At 35.5% G+C, this 18,900-nt stretch overlaps 1 protein-coding gene across 7 annotated transcripts in view; it reads left to right on the top strand.

Moving 5' to 3' along the window:
- Positions 1–18,900, top strand: part of CLOCK (clock circadian regulator) — an 89,551-nt gene that overhangs the window by 16,843 nt on the left and 53,808 nt on the right. For 5 of the 7 annotated variants that reach the window (XM_055140876.1, XM_055140881.1, XM_055140880.1 and 2 more), the window contains exons 3-5: positions 8,373–8,465; positions 14,553–14,642; positions 16,639–16,698. In XM_055140876.1, coding sequence (XP_054996851.1) covers positions 14,596–14,642; positions 16,639–16,698 — 107 coding nt within the window. In that variant the 5' untranslated portion in view covers positions 8,373–8,465; positions 14,553–14,595. Of the gene's footprint in view, positions 1–8,372; positions 8,466–11,743; positions 11,870–14,552; positions 14,643–16,638; positions 16,699–18,900 lie in introns of those variants that run through there. The other 2 variants (XM_055140877.1, XM_055140882.1) reach the window with 2 other exon arrangements.

The raw sequence follows: 18,900 nt of genomic DNA, 5'->3' as shown, positions 1-18,900 counted from the left end.
GTGATAAACCAACCCTCAAGGACCTTATTTGCTCAGTTTTAAAAAAGCGGGGGGGGGGGGGGTGTGGAATAAGGCTAGAGATGTATGTCAGCAGTAAAACACTTGAATATGTGAAGACCCTGTGTTTGAACCCTCCCTAGTACAGCAAGGAGAGAGAGAGAGAATACAATTGTTAAATTTAATGGTTTAGTAAATACACTATGATTATTTAAGAGGCTGTCTTTGTTCTTAGGAAGTGCACATTGAAGTATGTGGGGATGAAAAGTGACGATGTATATATAACTTATTCATCAGTGATTTATGAAATATTTTTCTATATGATAAAGAAAATGGTATAAATGTTAACATGAAGAATTTAGGTAATGTATATATAGGAGTTCTTTGAAATTTTTATTTTCTGGAAGTGTGAAATTATTTCCAAGTAAAAAGCTTAAAGAAATGTCTTGACTAAAAAGTATGAAAATTATGTTGAAAATAGTTACTTTCTAAGTTGTTCCCATTACAAATACATTTATATTCTTTTGAGTTTTTTTTCCCCCCAAATACTTTCACACATAGGTCATGGGACTATTGAACAGAATCTCTCTTTGTTAAGTCATTACACTTAACTGTGGTCATCAATGTAGATCTTTTGTTCTATAATTCCTTATTGGATTTTAATAAAAATTTAGTATTATTTCACTAAATTGATAACATCTGTTCAGTATTGAATATCTATTTAATCTAGGTTAATTTGAATATAGATGGCTAGCTTTCAACACTGATACTTTTGATTCATTAGCCATAATACAGACTTTCAGATGTTTCAGTCTCATAAATTTCCTCTCAGAAATGTTTTGTTATTTTATATATAGAAATCTCATCATATATTTTGTTAACTTTTAAAGTATAATATCATGGTGATAGTTTATAAACATCTTTTTAAATTTAGAAATTCATACATGAGTTTTTACATAGGAAATGTGATATAATTTTTAGGGTTTTCTTTTAATAATACAGAAAGAGATGGAAAAGCGAAAAGACAGTATGGTAAAATGAACTTTGGCTATAATTTGATAATTGTTGAAAATAGTGGGTAGATGGGTTAATATATTCCTTTTTTATGTTGGTGCAAGTGAAATTATTCATAAAAATAGTTTTTAATAATGTTATTAAAAATAATGCAGTGATTAAAGTAGAAGCACAAAATATCAGAATCCAAAATTTAGTATTGTCTCTTTTTATGTACCCTCATAGGGTCCATTACTCTGAAAATCATTGTCAAATGAAGTTCTTTTTCAATATAAATAATGCATTTCATGATAATCAGATCATTTCAAAGTTTACCTTTATAGACAATCGCAACTGATAAATTCTATAGAATAGTAGGACTAGGAACTCACCAGAGCAACTTATAATGAAACGATAGATCTAGATTATGGTTGGCCAGTGATGAATATGTTGTTAATTATAAGTCTATTGGGAAACGGATGTAGTACAATGGAGAGACCAAGATGGACTTAGGCTTCTCTGAGTGATTAGCATTTAAAACTAAGTTGAATTTAAAAAGAAACTATGTGAAGGCACTGAAGATTACTGATAATGAAATTGAAAAGCAAAGTCATAGCTGGAAAGATAATTTGTTAGGTAATGATTTAACCTGTTGTTTTTTTCAATGACTTTGATGTGGCTTTGACTGAATGGTGGGTGTAGCAGTTAGCAAAAGTTCTAAGAGAAACAGCTATTTCTGGCTGGAAGAGAAGGAATCGGGGTCCCCATTTTTCTTTTTCTCTTCCAAGCCTGCCCTGAGACCATCTCCACCTGTAAAGTTGCATTGCCATGATGGCACAAGCATTTAAACCCCCGAGAGAAAATCATTTCTCTGGCCAGAGGAATTGGGAAAGAGGCCCCTGGAAACGAGTATGCTGGGGAAATCTCAGAGAGAAGAGAACTGATGTGAGAGGAGATTTCCTAATTGTGAGTATACACCCACAAAGGTACCACCTCATTTTGAGCAGCACATGCACAAATCTAGAGAAACACAGAAAAGACTTAGAATTAAGCTACAGTGTAAACCACTGCTCAAACCAGATCAAATTATATGATGATGCATGCAGAGGATAAACCCTTTAATAACACAGTTAAGGCCTTGAAGACTGACTTGATACCAGAATTACTGTTCATAGGATACAGTACTGCATTCACAGTCTAAACTTTTAAAAAGTCAAATTCTGCAGAAAATGTTAATAGAATCTGAGTTTTATAATCTAATCCAGAATTGGCATAAAAAGAAACAGGAACATCTCACCACCTTTTTTTTCTGATGGGGTGGTTGAGGATGTTGAGGACCTCCAAAGCACTGCTCAGGGGACCTAGGAGCCCCTCCTGAAGCGTCTTAGCCATGCTCAGAGGCCTTCAGGGCTGTACCTGGTTATGCCTGGGGGACTATGTAGTGTTAGGGTTCAAACTGGGGTCAGCCACATTCAAGGCATATGCCTTAAACCCTTGTACTATCTTACCAACCAAAAATCTGACCCTTTCCTTTTTTTTAATTTCAGATGATAAAATTCTCTCAACAAATCTTCAAAACAAGATTTGTTGTATGGTATTTTGTCCATACCTCATGAAGTTGAAATAAGTACTCTTGAAATGGATGAAAGGATAATTTTCTTAAAAATAGAAACCATCTATGGGGCCGGAGCGATAGCACAGCGGGTAGGGCGTTTGCCTTGCACGCGGCTGACCCGGGTTCGATCCCCGGCATCCCATATGGTCCCCCAAGCACTGCCAGAAGTAATTCTTGAGTGCAGAGCCAGGAGTAACCCCTGAGCATCGCTGGGTGTGACCCGAAAAGCAAAAAAAAAAAAAAAAATAGAAACCATCTAGGGACTGGAGTGATAGCTCAGTAGACTTAGTGGATGCTCTGCATACAGGAAGTCCAGGTTCAGTCCCTAGCACCATGTGGTCTCCTGAGCACTGCTGGAGCAACCCAAAGGTGTGACATCTCCAAATTGAAATTATGAAAGGGGATATGATTTATATGTATTGGTGAGTTCTAGAATAACCAAGACGGAAGTAAAGCACAAGGTGGTTAGAGGAGAGGAGATCAAGAAATTGGTTGACTGTGATGTTAGTTAATGAATTCATGTCTTTATTCAGATCCAAAAGCAGTGACAAAAGAGTATAATGGCTTGTGGAAACATGAGGACTTACTGTGGTGGTAGTGGAGGACACATGAGAGGCGAAGAGGAGCCTGAATGGTCAGTGTGATAGGAATGTAGTAACTTGTGTTGGGGTATGAAATCCCAAGTTGGGACTTGAGGGAGGGGAGGAAGAATAGTTTAGAGATGACAGGAACAAGAAAGACTGCCTTGCCTTCACAGACTATTCAGATCAGACAAAGGAGAGAAACACAGCCATCATTTGAGTGGAGAACAGAAACTCACAGTGGTATTAACCTGATGCCGGAAAGGCAGAGACTATCCTGTTAAAATAGAATGTTATGCTAATGGTATATCATGAGTTCTAGTAGATTCTGTGAAAGGATTTTGAAACTGAGGAAAGGAAAAGAAAAAGATTCAAAGCAAGAATATACAGCACATATGCAACACATATTCCCGGTGATTGGGCAAATCTTGGGGGTTCTAGACTTCTCCTGCTGACTAATCAAAAGAATAGTTGGGCTTGGGGCTGGAGCGATAGCACAGCAGGTAGGGCATTTGCCTTGCACGCGGCCGACCCGGGTTCGGTTCCCAGCATCCCATATGGTCCCCTGAGCATGGCCAGGGCTAATTCCTGAGTGCAGAGCCAGGAGTGACCCCTGAGCATCACTGGGTGTGACCCAAAAAGCAAAAAAAAAAAAAAAAAGTTGGGCTTGATGGAATTAATTTTGATGTTTTTGTAGGTAGTTTATAATCAACATTATTGAGAGGTTATGGGAGATGGATTTACCAACATTGTCCAGAGATTTGGGGGCCTGATTAAATTTGCTGCTACTGCACAGACTTCTTGGTTTTAAATAGTACATAGTTATCACCTTGAAATTCTGTAGCTCTGGAGTTCCACATTGATCTCTTGGCTAAAGTCAAGGTGTCAGTATAACTGCATTCTGCTGGAGGCTTTAGTAGAGAGTATATTTCCATAAGTTTCCAAGTCTGGAAGCTACTCATATTCTTCAGTGTATGACCACTTTTCACCGTCACATCTATTCACATGCATTTTTCTGACCCATCTCTTCTCTGACCTCTTGGAAAGGGTCATTGATTTTAGAGGTTCATTAGCTCTTCATCTGTAGAGTTCTGTTTTGCTAATACCCAAAGATTATGGGGGTGGGGTGTGTGTGTGTGTGTGTGTGTGTGTGTGTGTGTGTGTGTGTGTGTGTGTGTGTGTGTGTGTGTTCCTAATTTAAGGGTCTTAGGTGAGGCCATTATTTTGTCAGGACCTCCTCTTTATTCCTGCTGATAATAGCATAATAGCATAGAGGCCAGCAGCAAGGTGTTGAGGTTCAAGGTTATGGAACAGAATTTACTGTCTAGTTTACTCTGAGATTTAGGCTTGTAATCGTGCTCCTTCAGATTTTCTATGAGGCTTCTTGATGTCAGGAAAGGGCTGAGCCCTGAAACTCATCTGTAAAAGGAGCCAAATGCCCTTGTGTTCTATGAACCGTAACAGTCCCTTATAGTCCCATTACATGAATAGGGAACTCAGACAAGTTGAAGAACTACCAGTTGCATTATTGGCAATCCTGTGTTTAGAGAGCTGTATTAAATTTTCAGATTTCATTTATTTATTTAAGGTCCAAAGATACCCCGTCTAGATGTCTAATGGGCTAGAACTCTAATTCTAGTATAATTTGATGTTTATCTTGAATTAGAATTTTCTCTGGTCCTAAGAAATACGGTTCATGAGTCTTCAGTTTAGTTCTTTTGTTCTTACTGCCAATTTTATATTAAATTGGTCTTAGAAACACTGTTATATTGAGAATATTTTTATGTACCTAATTTTTATGCTGTTCTAGAGGTAAGGCTAATGCTTTCATATAATATTGAACAAATTGAGAGCATACTATTTCCCCTTCTCTCATATATTAAACAATTTTATTTTAAAATTTTTTAAATGTTTTTGGTTTAGGGGCCATACCTACCAGTGCTCAGTGCTTACCCCTGCTCTCTGCTCTGGGATCATGAATGGCAGTGCTCCGGGAGGCCTAGGGGGTGCCAGGGACTGAAGCCAGGTCAGCCATGTGCAAGGCAAGCACGTTACTGGCTTGCACCCTACTCACTCCAAGCCCTACAAATTTTAAGTATTAGACCTTTATACATTAAAGTCATTCTTGGAAAAATTGTTGTTTTAGTTTACTGGAGAATTTATTGTAGAACTTCATTGCGCTGGAGGTGTAATATGCAGGAACAAGCGAGCATTTTTAATATATGGTGATAAATGTGGTTTAGGAATTAGCTTGAGTTTGTATTCTCGGTCCTTTTAAGTTTCAGTGCTACCTTTAATTAACGTTAATAGATCCGTTAGTCTTAGAAGTATCTGTATACCATATCGAACTAACCTAGATCTAACTAACCTGTTTCAAAGTAGGTCAGTGGGTCAGTAGGTTAATAGGTTAGAAAAAAATTTGCAGACTTCTTTTTTAGACCCAGATTCTTAAGTTAACTGTTTTCAGTTATTTAAAAGTAATAACTAATAATTAGATGAAATTAAAGCTTTTCTTGAGGGGTACATAGGAAATGTATTTTGTTGTAGTATGGTGTTCCTTTGTTTCACATGTGCCCAAGTTTATTTTCTGGAATGTGTAACATGTATAGTCAGGATTGTACTGATAGTTAAAAGAAAAAGTAATGGATGTTTGTGGGAGGAATTGTTTTTGTTTAGAGGGCCACAGCCAGCAGTGCTCAGGGGTTACTTCTAGTGTGTTACTTGAGGACCACTCCCAAAGGTTCTGGGAGTGGGCTAGGGGGATCAAACAAACCTGCATTAGACATATTCCCTAATTGCTGTACTATCTTCCACGCTTCCACTATACTGTAATTTTTATGTTTTCATTCAGGCAGTTTAAGATCTCCAGCTTTGTTTTCCTTACTCCATATTGTCTTCGTTATCTTAGCACCTTTGTGGTTATAGATGAATTGTAGGATTTCCCTCCTTTTCTGCCCTCTCCCCAGTTCTGTTGGAACCCGTATTAAAAATTGCATTTAGTTGACCACATGGTGATGTGAATATCTTCCCTTTTATGTGTATCTATTTTTGCATGAATATTTCATAGTTTTCAGTGTACAAACATTTTATATTTCTGTGTTCATTTTAATGCTAATATTGAGTAGGATTGTTTCCTTAATTTATTTCTTCAGCTTTTTTGTTGCTGGTGTACAAAAATAAAATTATTATACCTTCTAAATGAACTAATCCATTGTCTCACTATGTAATGTTCTTTTCAATCTCTTGTGACAGTTTTTAATTAGTCTATTTTGTCTGGCATAAGTATGGCCATTGCTGCTCTTTTGGTTATAATTTCCAGGTATATTTTTCTTCATATTTTGACCTTTTGCCTTTGTGTGATCTTAAACTAAAGTGAATCTCTTATATACAGCATTTGTAGTTATGTGCCACAGAACCTTTCCATCAATACCAATTTGCATATGCAGCAGTGGTTCCTGTATATAGTATGTAGTATGTGGTGGTCCCTGTATGTAGAGGTCTGTAAGCATGAAATGGACTGTGTACCATCTAGGTTTATATAAGTGTACTTTGTGAAACTCAAAAATGATGAAATCGGTTCACAGTGCATTTTTTTGGAATGTATCCCATGGTTGAGCTTTGGATAACTATAGTTAGATATTTTAAAATTCATTTAACTACTCTGTGTCTTTTTTTTTTATTGAACTATTTCTATGGGACCCACTTTTATTTTTATGACTGGGCCTACTATCTTTTTCAATGAATTTTGCAGATTCTAGGTACATGTGTTAGAAAAGGAAGCAAACTATGTTATTTGTAGGTAAGAAAGTACTACATAGATGAGTTAAGGATTTTGTTAATTTATATTATTTCTCATCTTTGAAAAGTCAGTGTAGAAAAATGTTATACAGAGAACTGATAATCAAAAGCATAATAGATCACTATTTTGCTTTCAACTTTTCTGTTGTCTAAAATTTCATTTCTACTAATATAAATCAGTTATCTTCAAAGGTTTTATTTACAGTGAATAAATTGAATTTATTTTTAATAATTTAATTTTAATATTCTGTGTCTTTTGAGTGATGACTTGAGTTCATTTGCATTTAAAGTAATTACTGGTAGGGACACTTAGTGTTTTCATTTAGTTAATTGTGTCTTCTTTTAGTTTTTTGTCACCTTTTCCAATCTTGTCCTTTTATCTCATGTTCATTTCCCTAATGAAATGCTTTGAATTACTTACTTCCTTTCATTTGTCCTGTAGCTTACCTGTAACTCTGAAAATAACTTTTAATGATCTATTTTATGTTCATAACAACTTGACTTAAATAGCTAGTACAGTGAGTTAATGCGCTGGCCTTGAACACAGCTGACCCAGGTTCAATCCCCAGCCCTACATAGGAGCACTGCTAGGAGCTATCCCTGAGCAGAGCCAGAAGTAAGCTCTGAGCACAACACAATCAGGTGTAGTCCTAAAGCCCTCCTTGTATCCCCCGCCCCCAAAAGGAGTCTGCTCTATAACTTTTCTTCTTTTTTCCCTGACACATTTTGTTACTGATATCATAAAGTACATCTTTTTATATTGTATGTCCATTAGTGTGTTTTTATAGCCATAGTCATATTTGTGCTTTTAACTCTTACCTTCTAGAATTAAAAGTGGTTGTTTTAGTTTATTCTCTATTTAGGGGTAGAGAATTGCATATCTGTCAATGCTCAGGGGCTACTCCTGGCTCAAGTGCTCAGGATTCACTACAGTGGTGTTGAGGATCTAATTCAGGCCTCCTTTCAGAGTATGTGCTCTGTCCCTTGAACTGTCTCTCTCTGATAACATTAAAAGCATTTTCTTTTAGAAAAAAAGTTAACTTAATATTTGTTATGTACATTTTTATTACAAAGTTTTAAGTTTCTTTGAAAACTTTTTCATAGGGTCAGAGTGATAGTACTGTGGGTAGGGCTCCTCAAGTATTCAAGTATTTGTCTTGCATGCAGCTAAACTGGGTTCAGTTCCTGGTTCCCTGAGCAGAGCCAGAATCTGTGTTTGATCCCCAGCACCATATATGGTCCCCTGAGCAGATTCAGAAATGATCCCCTGAGCACAGAGCCAGGAGTAGACCCTGAGTATCACTGGGTGTGGCCTAAAAACAATTTTTTTTTGTAATTTTCTGCATGTTGAATAAATCTATTAAATTACTCTTTTCTTGTTTTAACAGAATTCTAATACTGATGGTCAACCATATAGAAGATTACTTGAACCTATAGGTTTTTGAAGAATTATTTCAAAAGATCCAAAAAAAACACAAAAGGTAATGAAATGGTTGTATGTTAGTCTACTTTGGGTAACATTGTTTCAGAAAAATACGTTTGAAAATCCATAAATTATTCTAACACACCAATTTGAGGAATCTTTTATTTAAAAAAAATTACTATTCAAAACATTTATTGTCCCAGCTGTGTTCAGTTACTATTTTGGATCCTAGGAAATTGAATATCTCATAAAGATTGCATTCTAAAAAGGGGAGGAAAATAATGAAAAGGTTGTGGTAGTTTTGCACAGAGAATTAAAATGGGTGATATGGTAGAGACAACTTTCACTAGCAGGTCACACAGGTGCTCATTAAGAATTGCACTAAGTCCTGAATGAAAAGGTTGTGGTAGTTTTGCACAGAGAATTAAAATGGGTGATATGGTAGAGACAACTTTCACTAGCAGGTCACACAGGTGCTCATTAAGAATTGCACTAAGTCCTGAATAGTACAAATGTGTCAGCTACTGAAGAATTTTGATGTAAAGCCAGTGGAACAAAAATAGCCATGGAATACTTGAGGAGCAGAGAGCAAATGGAACTAGAGTATTAGGGAGTGAAAGAATATTTGAAATTCAGATTGAAGAAGAAAACTGAAAAGGAACAAAGTTATAAAGTCATGTGTGCTGTTTTGCTATGTGGTATTTTAGACACTTGTAAAATCTACAGAAAAGTACTTAATAAATTTATGTGGCCCATAACAGGTTGGAGAGTGGAGTTTAGCAGCTTTTAATTTATAAAAATAAGTATCACAGGGGCTGGCGTGATAGCACAGCGGGTAGGACATTTGCCTTGCATGCAGCCAACCCGGGTTTGATTCCCAGCATCCCAAATGGTCCCCTGTGCACCGCCAGGAGTTATTCCTGAGTGCATCGCTGGGTGTGACCCAAAAAGCAAAAAACAAAACAAGCAAAACAAAACAAAAGTACTATATAACTCTGTTTTGTAACAGTAATACAAATTTGTGCAGCTATTTTATTCTTGAAATAGTATGGAGGTAATTTTTTAAAAAAATTAGCAGTTACCATGTGATCCAGCAGTTGTTATTTTGAATATATGTTTGAGTGAAATAGAAACATGAGGTTGAAAGAGTTAGTCACTCCATGTTTGTTGCAGCATTATTTACAGTAATCAACATGTGGGAAAAAACTGTGCCTACTGATGAATAAATGGATATAAAAAATGTTTGAGTACGTGCACATACACACATTTTTTATATTCATTCATCCACTTATGGACACATAAGTTGTGTGTTTTTTCTGTGTATACTCACACAGTGTAGTATTAGTCATAAAAATTTGAAGTTGTATTTGCAAGCTAGAACATGTGGGTATTATACTAAATGAGTAAGACATAACTCTCTATGTTCTCACTTATATATGGAAATTAAAATATAAACAAAAAAATAAAGCTAATGGAATAGATTGTTGACGGGTACCAGAACCAGGAGTTGGGATAGATAAAGTATTGAGTAGAATGAGAAGACTTAAACTTAATTTATAACCTAAGTGTGTTGGATGGTATCTACAGCATCGTGACTGTAATTAGAAATATACCATATTAAGAGTAGATATTAAATCCATATCATAGGGCTGAAAAGATAGTATAGCTGGTAAGGCACTTGCTTGCTTGAGTCCAACCTAGGTTTGATACCAAGCACCTGAGCATAACCCAGGTATAGCTCTCAAACAAAAAACAAAACAGATAAAAAAATCTATATCACACACATGAGATTTTGTATCTGTATATGAAAATTGATATTAACTTGGCTTACACTATGGTGATCATTTTCTAGTAGTTATAGATAAATTTCATACATAAGATTAATGTCTTGTCAGCTATACCTCAGTAAAAGTATATTTGTAGGCTTGCTCTTCAAGTGCATAATTCTCCCTTGAACCGCATCTGACTTGACTATATCTCTTTGCTTTGTCACTCTGGAGAAGCTTGTGTTCTCTCTTGAACATGTACTTCCTCTTGATCTCATGTAATATGAGTGGAAGAAACAGGGTGTGCATCTCTACCTCTATAGAGATCCAAGAAATATCTAGGATGTTAGTGAGCAGTGATCCTAACATGACAACTGACTGTTCACAACTTAAGGTATCCACTGATTATAAGAATAGGTATTAGGTTCAATTCCCAGCATTCCATACGGTCCCCTGAGCACCACCAGGAGTAATTCCTGAGTGTAGAGCCAGGAGTAATCCCTGTGCATTGCCAGGTGTGGCCCAAAAAGCACATAATAAAAATACTACTAAAAAAAAGAAAAGAATAGGTATAGGGTAGAGAATTTCAATATAAATAGCTGCAAGAAGCCACTATTGGTAGAATGGGCAATGTTTTTGAATACATTAAGAGTGAATTTTAGCAAGGATGATTTAAGGGACTAAATTAATCGTAAGTATAAAGAAAACTAGGTAAATAACATTTATAAACACTAGAGGAAATGCTCAGAAAGGGAAGGTGATTGTAGTATAGTATAGGACTCAGCTGTAAATTGTACTTACAGTCATAATAATGTTAACCCAGTATAGCAACTAGCCAGAATTACAGTTGGGCAAATGTGCATATATATGATGTACAGATGGAGTCAAGGAGAATAAAATTCTTAGCTTTCTTAGTGAATTTGGTAGATACTGCATTTAGAAAAAAAAAAAGAACACTGTGAGAGCAAAATCAGACACTTTTAATAAGTCCCACTATGTTGAGACAACTTGAATAAATCAAGACTACATAGGAACCTTCCCTAAAATGGAAAAAGCAACAGAAGATATTAGAGACAAGTACTTAACTGCCAAAAGAAACACATAAGGAATTGAAAATTGTTGAATGTAGAAAATAGGGATAAGATGATTTTTAAATAAGTTGTAAAGTTATTTTTCTCTAAACTTAGGACATATAATTGGTAAAAATACTAAATTCTAAAATGAGAGAATAAAACTGAAGAAACAGTTGTATACAGTTCTGACAAGCAATTTTCCTTGGAAAGGGAGCCAAAAAAAGGCTGAGGGAGTTTGGAGGTCAAAAAAGTTTTGAGTTTTGCTTTGTTTTTTTATATAAAATAGTAAGATATTTAACTAATCCAGTTAAAGGAAGAAGAAATTAGTGATGGAATAAGTAGAAAAGATGTAAAAGATGATAGCAAAAGGGATTCAGAAGACAGGTAGTATCATGTCATTTGGTACCACACAGTTTTTGTACTGTCATTGTTTTGTTTGTTGGTTTTGGGGGCCATACCAATTGATGCTCGTGGCTAACTCTTGGCTCTGCACTCAGGAATTATCCTGGATATGCTTGGGGAACCATATCAGATGCTGGGGATTGAACCCAGGTCAGCCTTGTGCAAAGCAAGCAACCTTTCCTCATTTCTCCAGCCCCAGCAGTTTATTTTTCAGATAGAAGGTATTGCTTTATGTATGAGGATTTGTTTTTAAAGGCACAGATTGTTTGTTAAATATAATGTTGCAGGCTGAATTAAGAATATATCTTTTTGTTATTTGGCAGTTTTAATTGATTACAGCTTGTTTGGTTTTTTTATTTAGTAAATAATACCTTCTCATTTGATGGAAACTTTTCAAAGCTTATTTGGAAAAGGACATTTAATAATAAAATGTAATCTGTGTTGAATTATATACTTGAAATTTTGTGCTTCGTTAATAGAGATATTGCTGTCTTCTAAAACTGGAATCCTTGGACTCCATAGCATGAGCAAGCGTGACTGTGAATAGCAAGTCTTTTTTTGTACCAGCTCCTGTAGTTGTTCCTAAATAGGACTTGATCTGTTAAACCCACTACTACTTTTTACTGCTGTTAAAGTTAATTTGATGCCATTTTAGGAAGTTAAGGAGAATAATCTCCCAATATATTGTTTTTAAATGTTTGAAACTTTATTTAAACACTGTGATTTACAGTTTTTTATAGTACAGTTGTTTCAGGATTTAGTGTTTCAGAACCACTGATTAAAAAAAAATTAGGGTGGTACAGATTTTTATTAAGAAAACAGCAGGAGCCAGGTAGTATAGCTGTTAGAGCACATGTGCTCAACCCAGCTCAATTCTTGGTACCACATGGTTCCCTAAGCGTCACCTTTTTTCCCACCAAGTGTTTTCTTTTTTCTATCTTTTGATAATAACATGCATGCATATAGGTAGTTGCATGTAAGGCTCAGACCTGGATTTTTCTGTTTGGGGGTCTTAGGGGCCACACCGAGCTATGCTCAGGGCTTACCGCTGGATCTGTACTCAGGGATCACTCATAGTGGTGCTTAGGGGACCGTGTAGGATGCTAGATATCAAACCAGGTTAGCCACCTCATTCAAGGCAAATGCCTCACCAGTTGTACTATCTTTCTGGCCCCAAACTCTTTCTGTTTTAAGCTGAAATGATTCTTTTTAAGTGAACTCAGATTGGCTGTTGCCTTTCTTTGTACTGTTCTTGTTATTCTTTTGATAGCACCAGACTGTCATTTCATGATAAGTATGTCTGTTGGACCATGGTTATACTTACATGATCTTTAAAGACTCTTTGAACTCTTAAATTCTGTAATTCTGAGTGCTGTCCCAAGTGCCTAAATTCAGCATTACATATTGATTATATTCTCTGTCTCTGACTTTGCCTCTTGTTTTCTTTCAAAACTCATAGCGTTTTTGTTTTTGGGTCACACCCGGTGATGCTAAGGGCTTACTCCTGGCTCTGCACTCAGGAATTACTCCTGGCGGTGCTCAGGGGACCATATGGGATGCTGGGAATCAAACACAGGTCAGCCACATGCAAGGCAAACACCCTACCTGCTGTGCTATTGCTCCAGCCCCAAAACTCGTAGCGTTTTCTCAGTCCCACTTCTGCAGCCTAAAACTGCATGGGTCAAGCTGCAGTATCATTTACCTAAGCGATTCCTCCTCCCCGTCATGAATGTACCTTTGAAAGCAAAGCATATTTTAGAATCTCATGGTTCTGAAGCACCTTTAATCTTAGGCTTATACTTTGTTATGCACTCTTTTTACAGTTTAAAATTAAAAATTACAAATTTCTTATGTCTCAGTGAAATTTCTTATACCTCAAAACTATTTTAGGATTTTAGAATTAAAGTGGTCATTCGATACTTACTTTATGCCTATTGGATGTAATGTCCTGTATGGATAAAACGTGGTTTGCACTTAAAAAAACTGTGTGAGACACAGAGAGGTAATTTTTAGGCTTATCAAACAGTTTAAAGCAGCACATTTTAATTCCTTCCTTCAGTGTGGGTAGGAAACTGGCCCTTGTTTTGCCTTCACTGCTTTACTACTCTTGTATGCTCTAATAATTAAAACACCTAGATATTTTTCTAAAGAAAATGGTAGACCTTCAGGCCAAAGAGATAGTATTGAGGTTAAGGCATTCCCTCAGTCCCCCACAGTCCTCTGAGCATGCCAGGAGCAGCTACCCCTTCCCCCAGCAGCCCCACCCATGTAGTTCAGTGAAAGGAAAAGAGGAGGTGCTAAACCTTAAATGTGCCGGCTCATCTCATAAAGGTTAATGCCCTTGCAGATTTCTGTTCTTTTGGCTTAGAATTTTTTCAATTACTGCCTCTTCTTGCTCCTTAGTTTGTTATTTCTCAGATTTAAATGCCGTACAAATCATGTGGGAACCTTGCTGAAATGTAGATTCTTTCGTGGTAGGACCTGAGATAGTGTGTTTTAACCAGCTCTCAGTGATGCTGACCTTGCTCTCTAGATCATGTTCTCAGGAAGGAGAAACAAGACTACCTGCCACATTACCACCAAATATTCTCTTTCTCTGAATTCCCCATTCCCCACAGCTTAATAGCAACTAGATTTTTAAGACATGCTTACTACCAATTAGTGTTATTACAACCTATTAACAGCTACGTAGTTTTATATGGAATATTAAGAGTATCTTTTAGCTTTATTTTATAGTAACAAATGAATTTTGAAACTGAGTTTTTTTTACTTTAAGAAAGGCCTCAAATGTGCTAAAGTTTACCTATAACCAGTGCTCCTGTTCTATGCAAACAAAACCACTTTGAATCATCAAGATTACTGTGATTTCAGAAAATAATGATTTTTTTTTTCTTTCCACCTAAGGAGAAGTACAAATGTCTACCACAAGACGAAAACGTAGTATGTTATGTTGTTTACCGTAAGCTATAGTAAAATGAGCTCGATTGTTGACAGGTATGTTTATATTTTTTATTTTTAAGAAATATGAAAGCGACTTTAAAATTTACCAATAATGTTTCACATCAAAGTGATAAAGGGCATCGATACTTAAATATATAATGTTCAATTTTCACTAAGCAGGTTTTGTTCTCTAATTTTTGTCATCATTTTGTTGATTTTGCTATAAAAGAAATGATGAAAATTGAAATGCTTTCCTGATATCTTAGGTAATTTTCATCCCCTTCTTTTTTGTCCTTTTTCTTACCTGTTTGTGGTTCTAGCTTTCATGACTTTTAATATTTACCATTTGTTTTAAGAATTAACTATTTAGAATTTCATTTGTTAAAAATGTAATCTTGAAATCTTACTCTTGAAAGATTAAGTTTGATATATTTTTTAAGATATTAAAAACAACATTTTAGCATCTCTGATTTGGGGATTTATTTTAATGCTGCATGATTAGAGACGACTTGGCACTATGCTTCTGAATGCTTGCCAGTTCCCGTTCCAGCAGCATGGCATCTAGAGATGACACATGTTTGTTCAGAAAGCAGTGGTTCTTGATTGACTGATTATCTCCTAGTATCATAAATGTTATAAGCTCTCTCAATATAATGCATATACATGCAGACTTTTCATAAATACCAGGCATCCCTGAGTGGATTCCCAAAAACCCCAAACACCAGTACCTGAACCACCAGGATATAAGTTCTATATTGCTTCAGTAGTGACTCCAGCAGTACTTTCTAGAACTTATGGCCAAAGAAAAATATGGTTTAAGAAGTAAATTGTGCGGGCTGGAGTGATAGTACAGTGGGTAGGGTATTTGCCTGGCATGTAGCCCACCTGAGTTTAATCCATGATATTCCATATGGCTCCCTGAGCACTGTTCCTGGGTGCAGAGCAAGAAGTGACACCTGAGCATCACTGGCTGTGACCAAAAAGCCAAAAAAAAAAAAAAATTCTAAATTGTGAATTTTTGTAACTTCTCAGAAACATCTTGAAATATTGCTCCTTGGTATAAGGATTTTAGTACTTTTGATTTCATTTGTTAAATGCTTTTCTTTAGACCTTTCTATGATCAACCCTTCTCACTCTTTAGCTTCTAAATTCCCACTTCATCAAGTCCTTCTCTAACTAGACAGCCAGTGACCACCCAGTAACAGAGTCATCCTTTAAAAAAAAAATTGAGACTTCATTTTTTTCTACTAGAAAACAAATTCAAGAGCTGGACCCTCTTGTGTCCAGTTAACTGCACTTTAACTATGTGCAAAACAGAACCTAGCACATGAGTGTTAATATCTATATATTATTGTACTGTTTGTTTTATTGGTTTTGTGGCCATACCCGCTGTACTTAAGGCTTAGCCCTGGTTCTACACTCAGGGATCACCCCTGGTGGGGCTCAGGGAATCTTACGGAGTGCCAGGGATCAAACATGGGTCAGCAGTGTGGAAGGCAAGCATCTTATCCACTATACTATCTCACACCTCCCAAATTCAGTATACTTGATAGGAATATAAATAATACAAATATGTTAATATATTTAGTACATCTTTAATATCAGTAATGAATAAATACATTTGCTAAGATTGAGTGATATAAAGTAAATATCTCAGAAAATAGATTTTTTAAGGCATGTATAATTAAAAAAGAATAATTTTATATAAAAGTAAATACTCTGGCTTTCACTGGTTCCTGAATCTTTAAGATACTACTTAATCTCCTATTAAATTTATTGGTGAGCATATAATTATTATATATAATATAGTTAGTAGGAGTTTTAAAACTCAGATTGTAATAAACCTTAAAATTTAATTAAACATACCCAAACCTGACTGTTCTCATTTTAAAAAACAAGTGAGTCATTTTTTTTAATTTGAATTTGTGTAATCCACTAAGCCCACTAAAATCCTAGGATATAAGTAATCTGATTCAGATGTCACTTAGTATTGTTGCTGCTTGGTGAGTTTGCTCTTACTTTTTTCTATCAACTTTTTTTTCTCTTTTAGAGATGATGGTAGTATTTTTGATGGGTTGGTGGAAGAAGATGACAAGGACAAAGCAAAAAGGTAGTTCAGCTTAAGTTGTAAAACTATAAATGAATAGACAAATGTAATAATAAATAAATAAAAAGTAAATCAGTAATAGTAGATTTCCAAAAGCTATCTGCCTTAAGACCTGAACAAGGTAGAAAAACTGAGAATATCAGAATACATAATTTTTATTACTGGATTAAAAATTTAATACTGTAGCCCTCTGTTGTCTTCTCATTGTATCATGACAGCATAACATGTATATGAAAATCACTAAACATACTTTCATCACCTTATTAAGATAGGATTTGCTTGGATTCACCATTGTAATTGCTATTTTTCTATAACTTCTATTCTCTGGAAGGAAGTTACTAACTGTAGTCCACCTTTAGAACAGAGAATAGAAGGAATTGTTAAGCTCTAACTCCCATAGACAGGGTATCTGTATGTAGCCATATATATATATGTATATATATGTACACACGTATATATATACATATATGTATATGTATATATTGAATTCTTTTTTAATTACTCTCCAAGTAAAAAAAATGTATCTTTCCTACTTTATCAGTATGGACTTAAATGTATTTATTTAAACTTTTGGATATACTCTGTTGGTCTGTTATTTTTTTACATTTGTTGGGTTTCACCCCCACTCTTTTTTTTGTTTTTGGATATAAGGAAGTTTTGTAGGGTGGACCATAAGTCCTTTGACATGCTTTTGTTCCAACAGTAGAAGGAGAAGTAGAGAGAAAGGAAGTTATTGAAGATACCTGTAAATGGATGAGGGAATTAATTTTATGGTCATTGATTGAGGTGGTGAGGACTTTGGCCTTAAATAGGGGCCTTCAAAGCTAATTATAGTATCAGAAGGAATGGGTTAGGTAGCAGTACAGCCAAGTTTGAAGTCATTGAGCTTGAACTTAGAAAAGACATATTTCCCCCAGACACATTGAACTTGAAATTGTAGCATTACACTCAAATACAAATGAATAAATAAATAATAGCTCCTGAATGCTTATATTTAGCAATATAACAGGTACAGGGTTAAAATAAACATTCACAATAGCCAGGTAAATTGTTAGTTTAGAAAATGATCTAAGAAGACCTTGCGGAATGCTATACAGCATTTACCAACATTAAAATTATGTGTTGAACTGGATTTCAAAACAATAGCACATATTTATGACAGCCCTGTTCCCTTCAGTATTGGGTGTAAGTTTTTATAAACCAAATCAAAATAGAAAGTCTCAAGTCAGATGGGGATAAACACTGTTTGAATGAAGGGTTAAGAATTTTTTTTTTCTTTTTTGGTCACACCCGGAAATGCATAGGGGTTACTCCTGGCTCTACACTTGGGAATTACTCCTGGTGGTGCTTAGGGAACCACATGGGATGCTGGGAATCGAACCCGGGTCGGCCTCGTGCAAGGCAAACACCCTACCCACTGTGCTATCGCTTCAGCCTCAAGAGTTAGGAATCTTAAAGGTTATATTTATAGATGGTGAGATAAGCTGGGCTATTCTGTTTATGAAGAGGCATTCTCCTTTTAGCTTGATCATGTTTTGGATAAACAGAAGTACTGTGGCTGTGCAAATCTTGGAGGACAAGAAGGAACCTCATACTATCAGAATTAAACACAACCATATTTAGTTTATCGAAAATAGGAGGAGTTAACAGCCTTGTAGTGAAACATAGAACAAAGGGCTTTGGGACTTACTCTCCAAGTTATGTGTTTTGTCTACTTCTTTGAAGACTGTCATATATATTTATTATTTATATTATTTACACATGAGGTTATCAATGAGGTTATTACAAGATTCAGTACCCCTCAATTGAATTGAATATGTTGTAAAGTTTATTTTAATGAATGTGATCGGATGTAGAGTTGGCAGTGATACTTGACTTTGATCTATTTTCTTCCCCAGGGGCCAAAGTACCTCAGTTAAATTATTTTAAATAGCTTTATAATTCTGGGCATATTCTTTATGCCTTATTGGTCTTTCATATCTAAAGACTGGAACACATATATGTATATACATATTAAATATTAAATTTTGGCTATTATTTTTAACCCCCTTTTCATATGTTCAGCTATTTCTTATATATTTCAATGCTTCTTAATTTTCTCTAGGAGAAAAATAACTTCATCCATAAATCTTCCTCTTGTGTTTGCCCTTTAATATGTCAAAAACTAGTGTCACCATACAAAATTCCTAAACCATCTATCCACCA

This window comes from Sorex araneus, chromosome 5 (assembly GCF_027595985.1).
Source record: "Sorex araneus isolate mSorAra2 chromosome 5, mSorAra2.pri, whole genome shotgun sequence".
In the NCBI taxonomy this organism is placed as follows: domain Eukaryota; kingdom Metazoa; phylum Chordata; class Mammalia; order Eulipotyphla; family Soricidae; genus Sorex; species Sorex araneus.
The sequence above is the reverse complement of the archived record's forward strand: the minus strand, read 5'-3'. Positions and strand labels throughout refer to the sequence as shown.